General features: G+C 27.4%; 1 protein-coding gene across 3 annotated transcripts in view; it reads left to right on the forward strand.

Moving 5' to 3' along the window:
- The window catches only part of LOC147815875 (uncharacterized), a 387,319-nt gene that overhangs the window by 31,135 nt on the left and 339,863 nt on the right, over window positions 1–16,321 (forward strand). For all 3 annotated transcript variants that reach the window (XM_087157613.1, XM_087157612.1, XM_087157614.1), the window contains exons 8-10: window positions 2,311–2,476; window positions 4,735–4,893; window positions 10,805–12,587. In XM_087157613.1, the coding sequence (XP_087013739.1) occupies window positions 2,311–2,476; window positions 4,735–4,893; window positions 10,805–12,587 (2,108 nt within the window). The remainder of the gene's footprint in view (window positions 1–2,310; window positions 2,477–4,734; window positions 4,894–10,804; window positions 12,588–16,321) is intronic.

Raw genomic sequence — 16,321 nt, forward strand, 5'->3', positions numbered from 1 at the left:
TATGTCAAAAATGAATAGTAATAAACTTTTATTTTTCTTAAGTATCAAAAAAAAAATTTTTTTTTCAAAATATAAATATTTAAAAAAATTTTGTGCAAAATTTTTCTGCACATGCATTTGAATATAAATTTCTGAGATTTTAAATCTGTTATTTTACCTTAATTTTAATTAAAAAATATTTTAAAACCTGCTTATTACCTATAGTATAATTAAATTTCAATATAATGCATGGCAACTGTTGGTAGTTTTGAAGTTTATATATTTTTTTGGCAAACTTTAGTTTTTGACATTTTTGACGGTTTAAACCAGTATTATACCCTTATCATGTCAAAAACCACTTTTTGACGTCAAAAACCCAACCCTGCCATTAACACCTCTTTACCATTAGTTATAGATTGTGCTGAAAATGATTTTGTGAATTAATATGTGAAACCAGTAGGGTTGTTTTTAAAAAAATATAAATTTTAGTCCATAATACATATACTCTCCTCTCTCTATATAGGCAAAGCATTTAGGTATTATATTTGAAATTAATTATTGCCACAACAAGCATTGTTGCTTCTAGTAAAATAGAAGAGAATAATTTTTAAAATTGGTCTTAGATTAAGGTCCTTGAAAATTTTGTTGAGGTCCTTGAAAAGTCCTGGAAAGTCCTTGAATTTCAATCTCATCATAGAGTGGGAACCCTGTTTAAAATTTTCTTTCAAAAATTAAGATTGATATTTGTTTTATTTTACTTTTGTATGTAATCTTTTTTTTTTTTTTATCCGTGTTGTGATAATATTACATTTTTAAAAGCCTTTCTGATAGTCATTATCTCTTTTAGCATTTTTCAGAAATTTTTTTTCTGAAAAATATTATTTTTAGCATTAAGATTTGTTTTAAAAATTAAGACCATGTTTTTTTTTCTATTTATCCTTTTTTTTATTCTTTACTACTATAGTTTTTTTTAATAGCTATTAGTCAGTTTTTTATTTATCTTAAATGTTTCTAATTATCTTAAACATTTTTATAAAAGTTTTTTTTATCCAATAATACAGCAAAGCTTGAATAATAAACTTTCCGTATTTAAAATTTATCTATCTTTCAAGATTATTAAGTGAGTTAATGTCGTGTAAAGAGAAATTAACTTCTGCTGGAATTATTAGTTTTACCTGATTAGATTTTTTTTTCTGGAAGGAAAAGAGGATTATTTTATTTAAATAAAAACATCAATAGCATGTCATTAATGACTTGTAAACGTGATTAATATTGTACAAATTAGCCTGCTTGAGACAATTTTATGTCAACTATTTTTTCTTTTTGTTCTGTTTGAAAAATATGAATTCTAGATACAAAGAAACTTAGAAAATTATAAAATAGTACTGATTTTCTTTAAATGTCTCAGCGTGTTTTTTTATTATAATAATTGTTTACTTAAAATCACTAATTTATCTCTGAATAAAAGACATTTTAATTTTGTTCTCGAAATATATTTTTACTTGATTTCAGTTGTGTTATAGATAGGTAGCAAAATTAATTATACAGTGTTTTAAACTGTTTTTATGTATTTTCATGTGTCCTTTTATATTTCTTCTTATATATCCTGTGTTAATACCTAGTTTTTATAGTTTTTCTTTTAATTAAACGATCATAATTAATTTGATAATTGTTTCCAATCTTCTGGTTGTCTCTTTTGCAACTGTGCATATTTTTTTTTACAAAAAGAAGAAAAAAAAACATTGAATTGTTATTAATTTTTGAGTTAAATTTTAAATTTGTTTTAATGCATACATAAGAAACGAAATTAAGAATAAATTGAAAGCCTACAAAATAGATCTTGTTATATTGTTAGGAAAACATCCTGGACCAATAATCATAATTTTTCTTGTTTAAAAAATGGTCATCATAGAAAATAAATTGTGTTAAAACAAAATGGAAATTATTTGCAATATCTGTTGAGTATTTTTTATTAAGTATTATTCTTAACATTTATTTCTATTAAAAATGGTAGCCATTCTTTTATAGTAGTACTATCAAGTACTGCCATTTTTTAAAAGTTAAACACAACAGCGTTATTTATGTTTTTCAAAAGTTTAATGTTTTATCTCCTTTTTGGATAACACATCCGAACTATGTCAATTAAATTATTTTATACAAAATTTTTGCAAGCTATAATCAGTTTTTAGAATTTAAATTTATTTTGATAAACATTTTCATAAGTATTTATGAGGGATGATATGTAGTGAAAACAACAAAATTATGTATTTTTTGTACTAGAATTTTATGCATATTTCTAAAGCTATGAGATAAATTTTGTTTTTCCCTAAGCTGGCGTCTCTGAAGATAGCGATTACACCAGTGATGTCAGCTACCCCACGGTTCAACACCCAAGTGCCTCCGTCCACCATCCTAACAGTTCGGCCTCCCAATATGGCGGAGCTGCAGAGATCACCCGCAGGGCTTCCGAGTATTCCTTTCCCAGAGACAGGGATAAGTATGTTTATTAACGCTTCATTTTTCTTTAAAGGAAATGTACCAATATTGTTTTTACCTTTAATTATTGGAACTTAACATTAATTATTTCAGTCTAAATGTTAAACAGGGTGTGTAGCATTTTTAAAAAGTGCTTAAAAGTGCTTATTTTCGATTTTCATTTCTTAATAGCCCTTAAATGTGCTTTTTTCATTGGGTATTTTTAAAAAGTGCTTAATTTTCCCCTTTTCAAAATGCGATTTTTCCTTTTGCTGTGTTGATTTTCGCTTTGAATTATGCAAAAAGACACAGTTCACATTGTTCTATTCAACCTTTTCACAATTAATACAATCCCAATCTATTTCGGGGTATTGTCAGTCCGTATGAAAACGCCATTCGGTTTACGTGATTCAAAATTTCATGATTTTTGACACAATTGTCAAAAACAATGCCAAAAGTTTTTTTTTTGACCTGACGATTAAAACAAGATGACACCATTAATTGCCAAAAACTTTCTAACCCTGCCTAGTTATGATATTTTTTTAAAGTGCTTAAAAATATTTTTGAGTGCTTGAAAAGTGCTTAAAAGGTGCTTATTTTTTGTTGAATAATTTGGCTATGCACTCTGTTAAAAAAAAAAAACTATCAGGCATGTTGTAATGCAAAATAAAACTGTAAAGCGTGTTGTAAAAGAAATTTTTTTATAGTTCATGTTTGGGAAATGCAAAGAATACAGTTAAAAATTCTAGAATAATATTAGCAAAGCTTTTATTTTTGCTTAAATTTCTTGTCAAACTTCTGTCTTTTAATTTGTTTTTTTTTTTTTAAAAAATACTATTTTTGAAATTGCATTGACTATTTTTAAAATTGCTTTAAATAATCTATGTTACTTAACTTCTTAAATACAGCACTTAGCATGCTAAAGATGTTATTCTGGTACATTTATTGTACTAGCCATAGAAAAGAGCTATTAAATATTCATTATAAATTATTGTAATTACAGCTTTAAAAGTTTAATTTTTAAACATTTTACAACTTGTTTGCATGAAAAGTATGCTTTAATGTTATTGTTCAAATCTTATATGTTGAATTAATGACCATTTAAATTAAAATATGGAAATTATTTTTTCATACAAAGAAAAGAAGAAGAAAAACTCACGTTACAGTCTATGCTCTTTAGTACTACCTCTTTTCCATTACAGCATTGATAAAATCCTTTTTGCTATTGAATCGATGCAATGTTATTTTAACATTCATTAAAATGTCCTTGCTGAACGGTTCGTTCCAATATTGGGACCAAGATTTAATAATTTTGTTTTGAAAAGTTTCAAAGAAATTATTTAAACCATTGATTGCTTGATGTTAATACACAATAGTTTAAAACAGCTTGACTTCTCCTTTAAATGAATGACGAGTAAATTGTACCCTAAAATTTTGTACTTAGTACTAAGTAGTCATAAAGTATGGGCATTAGTTGGTTATATTACTTACCTTTCAAATAATGCAATAAATTTGTCTATCATACTTTTCTTGTCGCAAAAATCGTATTCACTCTTTTTGGGACACGTTAGTCTCCTTTTTTGGTGTATTGAGTTAAAATATGTAGTTTTCACAGTTATCTTGATGCATGTTGTTTATCAAAAATTTCAGCCCCAAACCAGTGTATTATTTTTTATATTTTCTTTTATTTCTCACCTATGAAGTATTATTTTAAAGAGTTCTTTTATGTTTATATTAATCTAGAAATAAACGTTGCTTTATTAAAAATTTTCTGTTAGATACCTAATTTTTATTAACTGAAAGCATTGCTTTGTTAAAATTAGTTAGGAATTTGTTTTTAGCTACGAATTAATATTTTTTTTCTTTTCTTTTTTTGCTCTCATGATTTAGAATTTTTTTACTGGATCAAGAGCGTTACTACATTGTTCGTCTTGTATTTTATTTCATTACGTTCATATTGTATTTTAAAATGCTGCAAGTTAAGTTTTTGTATTTATTTGTCCAGAATGTATGATACTCCCTAAAATTAATGCCTTTTCTTAAATTATTGTAAGAAGTAATAAGCACTTATCTATTTTCTTATAGAAGAAAATTATTTTAAGAATTTTGTTGGCGTAAATTTCAGAAAAAATGCTTCTGGATTCAAACTTAGGTTTTTAATCAAAATAAAAATCAATGTAGTTCAGAATTATGAGTTTAAATAACTGATTTTCAGAAAAACAATATTTTTTGAAACAAATCCTTTATTGGATTGATTTATTTTGCTGTTTTGTGTTTCAGGTATATTGAACATGGTAATAGTTATGAAACAGAGTACGAAAATGCTCCTGTTAATTCTAGGGATCGAATTGACTATATGGATAGAAATTCTTTAACTGAAGATCCTTTGTATTATAATAGTCGACCAAATCATCGTATGAATTCGCACAGCACTGACCGGTATTTTTTTACTTTATTATACATTTTTGAAATTAATCTAAAATATTTAAATTTCAAAGAATATTATCCAGAATAATGCCCTGCTCTCTAGAGCTGTCCATCCTCTAAATCTGATTTAATCCAATCCAGAATAAATAATTCCAGTAATTTAAGATGGATAAAACACATTTTTTTGGTGATTCAATAGTTCTTATTATTATTGAATAAATTATCAAAAACGACATTGTTTACATTTTTCTGCTGTTACATTGGCTGTTATCCACTTAAATCTTCTATTATTGCTACTTATTTTTAAAATCTTATATTAGACTTTAATCCTTAATCCAGGTAATGCTATTTTATTAATTATATTACTGTTTTGGGAGGTTAAGTGTTTCTGTCAAATATTTATTGCTTGGCCCAGTGTAGGGAATTGTAATGTATTCATGGTATTCGGCAAATTCCAGGCAAACAATAACACTTTTTACTTAAAAATCATTAATAAATATTTTTTTTATGAATAAATAAAATTAGTCATTAAAAATTAATCAAGACTTTGGTATATTATTCATATTAGCAAATTAACTTTCACATTTTTTAAAAAAAGTAACCATGTGGCAAAAAGTAACCAGAATGACATTTAATAAAAACGCTCTTTAAAAAATGTTGTGTTTTAATATAAATGCTTATAAAAAGAAAAATTAATGAAAAAAAGCAACCAAAAAAAAATTGTTTTTATTTCTTAAAATATAATTAATGTTGAAAGTCATAGCTTTCTTTGTTACTGATTATCTGTCTTACCGTACAAGAAGAAAAGTAAATAGTCTATCAAAATGTCAAAAGAAAGAATAGTTTATGAAGAAAGCTCCCTTAAAATGCAGCACTATAATAAAAACAACTAAAACGTCGGGGGGAGGGGCATTCTCAATTCTTCTAACAAAAAGTGTTGATAAAAAGGGCCAATTTCTTTTGCCTGAATATATATATATTTAAAAAAAAAGCAGTACAAAACACATGGTTCAATATTAAGTATTCTAGTTCCAATTCTTCAGTCCCCTTTTCCAGAACATAAATTTGCAGGAACATGAATTTTAGAACTTAAACAAATATGTGTAAAAACTCTTTCTAATAATGTATAGTAAAAAATACTGTTTTAGATTATTCTTTATTTAATCTGTCTAAACTGTCTAAAATAAACTGTCTAAATATTTAAAAAATAAATATAATATATAAAAACTAAAAAATATTTTTTAAAAAACTAATTTGTCTAATATTTGGTCAAACATTCGGCTAATATGCCGAATATTTTTTATATCCCTAGCACAGAGAATATTAATTCCACTCAAAGTAACCTCCTCACTAACTGTGTTACATTCTAAAATCTAGCAATTAATATTTATGAACTGATTTTCATATTCATTTGTTTTATTTTTGTTCATGGAAACTTCAGATAACAAGTGTTTATGTCTATCTACATAAATAATATGCTTCCTTTATAGCTGAAACATCTTTTTGAATTATCGTTATAATTTTCTGACGAAAATATTATTTTGAAATTCTTATTTCATTTACTTTAGTACTAAATGAAAAGTAAACAGGAAAATAAATAGATATATAAATAAGTACATAAAAAAAGAAAATAAATTAGGAAATAAATAAAAGTATTTAAATTAATGTTAGGGCATATTTTTTTAAAAAAAAAAAAAAAAAAAAAAAAACTTTTATTCAGCAATTTTCATAGATTTTGCCATATTATCATGCAGATTTGTAAACAATTATCAAAAAATTTTGTGTAAATAGTTTATAAATATTTTTCTATGGATGGAATGCATTTTATTCCAAATTTAAATATTTATAGCTGATATATTAGCATATAAAATTCTTTTCTATGTAAAAATTTCTGGATGATTATTCTTTCTTCCATTTGGTTATGCATCTTATATTGAAAATTTTCAAAGTTATAATTATTTTTACTATTTCTCTCCTTTTGTAGTAAGTAATTTTCAGGCAATCTTTTTTTTTCTCCCAGGCTTTATAAATTTCATTTCATTTTCTTTAATAAACATAATTCTCTTTATTAGAATAAAATTAGAAAATTTATAAATTAATTATTCTAAGTAATAAATAATAGATATTCAAGCAACTGTATAGCTGAAGACAAAATGTTTGGATGTAGAATAGTTGTTTTTCAATTTAAAAAAAAAAAATTAATATTCCTTATTTATGTAACTCAAAGAAAAATTTTTCATTAATATTGTTTTAGTTCTTGAATCATATATCATCATAAATTCTGTAGACTATGTTGATGTATTTGAAGTTCTGTTTAAAAATTTATTCTCTCATATTATTTCTGTTGTTTATAGTTTTTGAATTTTACTTTATTTACATTGGATTCTGGACTGCTTTAAAAAGTTTCACTTTAAGTTCATAGTTTATTGATTAAAAATATTCAAAATTCACACTTTAATGTTTCTTTTTTATTACCATCTATTATCATAATGCTGTTTATTGTAGTGACAAGTTACAAACAAGAACTGCTGAAATCTAATTTTTACCTTTGTATTCAATGAGTTTCTTAATACATTAAATGCAACTTTTAGTAAATTAGAAACTTAATAATAATTGTTCTTATAGTAGATATAAAATAATGTTCAAAGGAAATCATTTATAGAATAGTATTTTTTTTTTAGCCTTGGACTGTTCTGTATGCGTTCAATTATAACTTTAAATATGTAATATCATGTTATTGCAGTTACTGAATATCTGTTCTCAATCTTGGATATGAACATCACTATTCTATATAAGCTCTTTTGTGATCTTGGAAATGCAGTATTGCATTATTGCAATTTTATTAGTTTTCTACTCCAATTTTTTTGTAATATTAAAGTAATTTTTTTAAATTTTTTCTTTTTTGTAATATTAATATATTAATGTAAGTAGACTTAAAAAACTACTATGTTATTTTGAAGCTGTGAACAACAGTATTATAGTGCAGTGTTTCCCAAAGTGTGGTACGCGTACCCCCAGGGGTACGGGAGCAGTTTAGCAGGGGTATGCGTTCTTTTGCGAAATATCTTGCAGCAAACAAAAATTTCAAAACATTTTATTTAAAGACAAAGCTAGCCATGAAAATTTATGACTATGTATTTTTCTATTGAGTATTTTTTGCAGAGTTAACAGTTAATTAGTGGTGACAACAGCCAGGTGCGATTTTTTATAGTAAAAAATTCATTCATTTTTTTATTAGGGGTACTCAGTGTTACGAAAAATTTAGAAAGGGTACGCAAAAGTCATGAGTTTGGCAAACACTGTTATACTGGATTGAGTATTCTGCATTTATGACTTCAACATAATTTTTGTATGAGTTCATAAAAGCTAAAGTTCTATAGATCAAAGCAAAGAAATTGATCTATCAGTTTCAGCTTTTCAGAAATTGGAAACTGGTAAAGATTTTCAGCTTTCTTTTTAAGAATTCGTTTTATTTGGAGTTCAAATTAGTAAAATATGATATTAAGGAGTTACTGCAAACTTTATTTTTCTTGCGTGAAAAGGTTTATATGGAAAACAGGTTTTCCATATAAAGTTTTAGAAAGTAAATTTAACTTTGAAACATCTTTTATACCATTTTTGAAAAGTAAATTTTTGTGAGAAGTTTGTTTTTGCAAAAAACTATTTATTTAATTGGTTAATTTTCACTATAAAATATTTTTTATAAGGTCTATTTTAATGATTAATAATTTTGTGAAGAGTTAGTTAATGGACATGAAGGAAAATGTGTTTATCGTCCATTATAGTAGAATAGACAATAAAGCCATCAAGAAGATAGCTTAACTGCTATCTTTCTGAATCTTTTCATTTAATATGATTATTTTATTCTTGTAATAATTTAAAAAATGATAAAGATCCCCCCAAATATCTATAGCAAGTAAAAGTGTATTATAATATATTTGATTATTATAAATAAGACTGAACTAAAAATTAATTAAATTTACGCCATCATTTTAAAAAATTAGGGAAATTTGATAAAATAAATCTTAAAGTGTGATGGAATTTTGATGAGTTTTGTCACCTTGAGATTTCGCTGCTCTAAAGCAGAAAATCTATATATATATTTCTCTTACACGGCACCAAAAAAAAGCCTCATTACAACTCCCCGAATGGCAACGTTAGAAAATCGACCAATGATTATTGCTAAAAATGTCACATGGCAAATCAAGATGAGGTGGCTCAACATATAGCGCTTTTAAAAACGGAAACAATAACCAGAGTGAGCATTATCAGGTTGTTCAATTCAGATTCATGCCCTATAAACATGATAATACATGAAATGGTTTTTCGGAAAAAATTTTATTGAAACTTATGTACACGAATGTTCATTAATATAGAAATTGATTTCAATAATGCTGATCACCAAAAAATATTTCATTTGGCGATAAAAGAAATTTTTGTGTTCTTGAAAATTAAAGACTTTTTGAGGGTTATTATCTCACAAGGAAAAGTTAGGGTTTAAAGTTTATATTTTTAAATAATAAAATTTTTTTCTAAAACTTTCAGAATTTCTAGCATTAACTAATTTATTATACACATTTAGTTGAATTTAGGTGAGTAACTGCAATATTTGATAATTTATTTTGCTAATATGTTTCTCATTTAGCTAATGTTTTGATTTTTTCACCATATACAATCTAAATAGCTAATATACTTTTTTAAAAGCCAATGTTGTACGCATGAACCCAAATCCTACTTTGAAATTAGTTGAGAGAAATTTATCATACTAGAACATTGATAGAATTCTTCTACATAAGTACAATACTATGTCTTTGATGATAAAATACTATGTCTTTGATGATAATATACTATGTCTTTGTGCTAGAACATTGTGTTCATTGGCGAGCGAGCGCAGCGAGCCATGGTTCACGGCGTGAACCGCATAGGATTGCGTAACAACTCTTGGGGGTTGGCGATCGTTAGCGAACAGGGGGCGGAGCCTCCTAGTTATTTTTATTTTCCTTAAACCATGGTATATGATAATAAAGTGTCTAGTTATAATACCTTGTTAAAATGCTGGTAGTAATGACACACATGAAAATGGCATTTATATTTTTGATCGAAATTTTTTTTTTTTTGAATTTGAAGAACAAATGTTAAATACACTGTACAATTTCACTTGAAATTTACTTTAAAAAGTTTGTAAAAAAGACAATATTTAATTACTGACTGTGAGTATGAACAGCTTTAATTTTCACTGTTAAATATAAGGATTTCCTTCAATTAATAAGTTTCTTAATGGAATTTCCTTGCAGTTATAACAAAAATTAAGAATATGTAGGGAAAAAATGATGTCACATTATTTAATTTATAGTTTTTTTATATTTAAAGAAGTTAAGATATAATTTATTTGAAGAAACTTGTAAGAGTTTTAATTGTTATAGATTTAATCATTTCAGAGTTTCTATATGAGTGCATAATGACTTATAAAATAGCATACTTTTTTAAAATTGTATGACAAAAAAAAATAAATAATAATCAGCGAACTCATTAGTTATAGATTTAATCATTTCTTAATGATAATTTCAATGACTGAAAGGATACATATTTCATTTTTTATGATTGTTGCAAGAACATATAAAAAATAAAATTACCATTAAATAGTTAATTTTATGTAGTTAAAATCTCTAAAAATAGTAAAATTTCTACAGATTTCAAATTTTAAAATATTTCTCTGTTGATTTATTTTTACTTCAAAAAATAAAATTTATTTTTAAAGTTTTGCTTAAAATTACAAGGCAACTAATAAGAACGAATTTCATAATAAATGGAACTAATTTATTTAAGAGTGAGAAGCTTTTTAATTATTTCTTAATGCTTACATCACCCTTACACAATATATGTTTGTATGATATGCTCAAATTAACTGTAAATTGTTTTGCAGATCACGCTCAACTAGATCCACTTCCGGTTATGACAACAGCCTTAGTTTAGATTACGAAAGTGACATGCGTTATTCATTTGAAACTGATAGAAGTTCTAGACATTGCCATTGGGAAGAGGACACAATAGATACTGAAACTGATAAAAAAATGTTAGAACGTTTTCAGAGTTCTAATAGGCGGCGTAGTCTTGAAAGACAAACAGGATTTGATGAATCTGTGCACGACCGTTTCATTGAGCAATATAATCCTGAGGACTACAAATATAGAGAAAGTCCAGAAGCATATCCCCAAAGTAGTTTTGATAGTTATCCTAGTTTCAGAGAAGATTCAGTTTCAACTGAATGGGATAAAAGTAGTCGATATACCACCCCACAGCATAGCTACGCAGAATCAGATGTGTATTACATGTCACAGTGGAATGGCGAAGGCGCTGATCCAGCAACGCCAAAGGCTGTTAGCAAATTCCCCACCGACGAATCAAGAACTGATTGGAGTAAAGTCAATGGAACAGTTGGTGCTAGGACTGGGAAGCGTCTTCCTGAAGTGGAAGACTGGCACAAGGATAGTACCAGTAGTGAGTGGAAGAAAGGCAGCCTTGATTCTCAGTGGAGTAAAGACAGTTCTAAAGACTGGAATCAAGACACTCCAGTTGTAAAAGAACCACCCAAACTTAGTAGACCTAGTTGGATTGAAGAAACTCCAACTAAAGTTGAAAGAGTGCTTCCAGAAACATCAAAGAATGCTGCTGACCATTGGAGTGATAATTCATTGGACACAAACAAAGAGGTCGATAGGTGGAACAGTCAAGCAGTTGAACCTAATAAACGAGATAATGATAGGTGGAATACAAATAGTGTTGAAACTGTCAAAGAGGTTGATCAATGGGACAGGCAATCTAAATCTAGTAAAGAAGATCAGTGGAATAATCATCCATCGGAACCCGTCAAGGAAGTCGATAGGTGGACTAATCGCACTGTTGTAGAAACTGAAAAAGATAGCAATAAGTGGAATAGTCCAAAAGTAGAAACACCTACAAAAATGGACAGAAGAAATAGTAAAAAATTAGATGCAGGAAAAGCAGCGGAGAGGAGGAACAGCTCTGTATCCATAACTAAAAATGGTGAACAATGGACCAACCACCCAACAGAAATAAAAACTGATCTCTGGAACGAAACAATAGAACCAATCAAAGAGGATGATATGTGGGATGAAAGAACTAACAAAGAACCCATTAGAAATGCTGAGAGATGGAAGAACCAAGCCGATGATGCCATTAATAACGGTTGGAGTGAGGAGACTATTGTTCAAGACTGGGCTGATGAACCAATGTCAAACCACCAAATGGACTCTTTAATCAGTGAATGGCAAGATGACAACGAAAGAAACGAATGGGTGCCTGATGAAGAGGAAGAGAAGGAATTTGAGAATGAACATACAAAGCCAGAGTTTCCAGATATACAGATTAAGGAGCCATCTATTAATGGTAAAGAGGTTGAAAATGATGTCAGTTATAAGATTCAAACCACAGACTCAATCGATTATGAAACGACTTTGACTGTTAATGGTAAAGATGAGGATATGGTTCTGAATCGAAGACCCAGTATTATATCTATGAAAGGTGTTCCTCCTTCATTAGCTATTGTTCCTGATCTGACTATTGAAATGGTATTGCCAAAATCAGAAGTTTCAGAAATCATAATTGATGATGGGGATCCAAATATGTCCAGGGCAAAACGTCGATGGATCAACGCTTTCAACAAGATCGTTGCTCAACTAAATGAGGTAAGCTTTAACTCTAATTATTTGCCTCTTTCAAATTATACAAAGGAGGTCATATCCAGAAATGATTGTGCAAAAAAGTGGATTTTAAATGTGGCTATCTTAAAAAACTTAGCTTATTTATAATTCTTTTCTTAAGCAAAAAAAGAAGAAAATCAAATATAAGGTTATACTTATAAGGTAGATTTTATTTTATTTGATGTTGATTAAAAAAAATTGATTTGAAATAACCATTTACAAATTAATCAGTCATAATAATTCATTTCTTTAAAATAAAAACTAAGAAGAAGTTTTTTTTTTTTTTAATTAAAAGTAAGTTTGTATATAAGTTTGTACGTTTTATAAAAATAGTTATGCTTTTTATGTTATTCACTTCGAGAAAAATTCAGATGCATTGTATTTAAATGATTTTTTGACAAGCTCTACATTAGCATATTCTAAAATATTTGTAATCTTTTTTTTTATATTTAAAAAGGAATATTTTTTTAAAATTAAATATTAGGAATTTCTGTGATAATTTTTTTTATTTTTTAATATTATGATTGTTGTAGTTGGATACTAAAATAAGCAGTTGAGAAAAAAGACAAATTTGCATGTTGAATTCTTAAGGGGGTCTGCTGGGGAAGGAGGTTAAATAATAATGGCCACATTTTTGATTTGAACTATCAGAATATTTAAAGAAAAGTTGAATAAAATTTAGCATAGTTTCTAAATTAGGGTTTGTCTTTTTCAATAATTAAGCTGGATTATTGTGTTAGATTGTTTAGTTCTTATTATTTAAAAAGCTTTTCATAGCTTAGCATCAGGTACATAGCTTAGAAAAATATTTTTAACAATTTATAAATAAAATATTTTATGTGCATGCTAAACTATTAAGGGGGTCTGCTGGGGAAGGATTTTAGATAATAATGGCTGTATTTTTTATTTTTTAATGCTCAAATAATTTTGATTTCAATCAAATATATTTTCTAATATTTAATTATTAATTTAGATAAATTTTACCATATAAATCATTTTAAACGTTCAATTTCAAATTTCTTGCATTACATTAAGCTTTCCGATCTTAAATGAAACAACTTTTTAAATCTTTCATAAGCTTAAATATTCTAGAAAATCTCATGGGCTGTCTCATTAACTGTCACAAATGGATAAAAATGAAATTTTTTATTTATTTATATAATATTATTAACTTAGCATAACTTGCTCAAGCTCTTTTCCTTAGCATAGTTGCTATTTATGTCACTATAGTTGGATATTAAACCATCACTACTCCTACAGATATTTTCTTATGTACATTATTTTAAGTTTTTGCATTAATCTTGTTTAAAATTTTTTCTTATTTCCATAAATGATGTTATCGTTAAAAATAGTTAGCTCCTTTTATTCACAGTTATAAGAAATAAATAGTAAGTGTAGCGAAATATATCTTAAATTTGGCCTTACTTATCTAAACTCCTTCAGCGAAACCCTCCTAACACCGCTCCCCAGCACTGATGAGCTCAGCTGATCACTTCACTAACTCATCTCTTCTATCTGTCCTTTTTAAATTCTAATTTTCATTTTAGAGTAAAGGTAAGTAGCATAGGAATATTGATGGCACCTTTTTATTTCCTAAGTTGTACAATTTTTAAGTAAGTAATTTTCAACATTTAAAATTCATTGATATTTTCATTATTTGCTTATGCAAATAACATCTTAAAGGTAAAATATAATGAGATTGCTTTACTCATACCTTGTAGATATACCTTTTGCATTAACCCACCTTGGTATAACTATCACAAGTCCTTTTTAGGTGGCTGGTGAAATTGTACATAGTGTTTGCGTAGAGCTATGACAATATTCTGATAGGATGATGTTTGAACTCTTAACCATCATTCTATTTTATTTTGAATCTGCGCGATGATGGGTTGAAATTTAGCTAAGATGAACTGATATTCACACTCTTATTCTCTAAGCTTGCAGGACCTTAGAGTTCTGTGGAAGGGACACAAGGGTTCTGAGACTTATGACTTGTTTGTGATATGCAAAAACCTTTAATGAAAACACAACAGGAGCATCATTCCTGATAAGTAGCATGATTGATCAAAATGATAAACCACACATGATTGTAAAAAGATTTAATTAATTATGTATGACAGAAGTAGATTGTTGTGTACTCAAGGAAGCTCTGAAGAAAGGTGTTTCTAGACTGTTAAGTAACTAATTTCTAGATCCATGCTGAATGTTAAATTATATTGCATGATGATGTCTTGTGAAATTGGATTTTTAGGCCAATCTAGTCGATAATTTCAAGGCGAGGTTCCACCAAAAAGAGGTCTATAATTAAAGGTTCTGTAGTCAATAAAAATTGGGAATTACTGCTCTAAACAACTGCAGTATAATTTTAGTTGTGTAAGTGGCTGATGATAGATCGTACCAAATGTTTGAGTAGAGTTTTCTATAACCCTGACATGATGTTGAACCCCAAACTATTATTCCTTTTAAAATTGAATGCATTGTATAGAGTATGCAGTCAGCACAAGAAGTGAAGTTTTTTCTGCTATTCCTTTAGCCACTACAGGATAATTCTATTCTTGTGACATGTTTCAGAAAACTTCATTCCCAATAAGAACGATAAATTCTTCAGCTATACGCAATATCTGCTAGTATATAAGACATGTTAACTCGATCCTATGTTGGTTTATAATAATAATAAAGTTAATAATAATTTTTTTAAATAATTTTTTAGAAACTATTGAGTAAAAATAGTTCAAACATTTTTTAATCGATTTTTTCACTTTCAAAATATTTTTTATCTTGAATGAACTGATGTCTGTTTCCAATTAATTTTTTTCTGATTTCTAACAAATGCCAACAGTAATTTAGTCAAAAGTGCCGTGTCGTGTTAGCCATCTACTCAGATTTGTTCCACCATTCCCTGCGTACTATCATGCAATATTATCTAATTTATGTAATAAGAAAAAGCCTTGATTGCTTTTATGAAAGGGAGCATTTCTGTTTTTTTTAATAGATATAAAACGTCTTTTATAATTAATGTAATTAAAATACGTGTTTGGTATTTTGAAGAGCTAAAACTTGAAAATATGAAGAGAAAAGAAACTATCTATAATTGTTAAAATGAAACTGTTTTCTGCTTTTTTATATCTCGATATCAAAACTTTGAACGACTTTACATGTCTTCCTGTTAAATAAATCACATTTTCTCATTGGTTTCCAAACGATACCTGGAGAAAAACATTAATTCTACTTTATTTTAACATATTTTATGAAATTGAAATTAAAATGAACAATTTTTTTTAGAAAGAACGAAGTCACAAAAAGTATTAGTTTTCATTCTAGAAGAAAACTAGTCTTGCAGAAACTAGGAGAGAAATTTAAATGCTGTAAGGCAATGTAATGTTGTCATTTTTTTTGTAAATTCTTATTGGTCAATACTGGGATATTTTTTCCCCCACTTTCTTTTATGAAAAACAATAAAGACATTCTCCGTTTAATCGCCGCATATAAAATTTCGTGTGATCGTTCAAGTGATTATTACGCTTTTTGAATTCGATTTTTTCATGCATTTAATTCATTTCTGGCAAACTTCTGGAAGTTTTCTTTCCTTACGCTTAATGCATTTTTTCATTCTTTCTGAAAATCGTTTAGTTTTTGTTCAATGAGCTTTGTCGACTTATGATGATTTTTTCTCGCCATTTTTCTGTAACACAAAAGACCTTAAGGGCGGTGATAAAAGT

The sequence above is a fragment of the Parasteatoda tepidariorum genome, chromosome 2 (assembly GCF_982258835.1).
Source record: "Parasteatoda tepidariorum strain Cologne lab strain chromosome 2, Ptep-v5.0, whole genome shotgun sequence".
Lineage (NCBI taxonomy): Eukaryota > Metazoa > Arthropoda > Arachnida > Araneae > Theridiidae > Parasteatoda > Parasteatoda tepidariorum.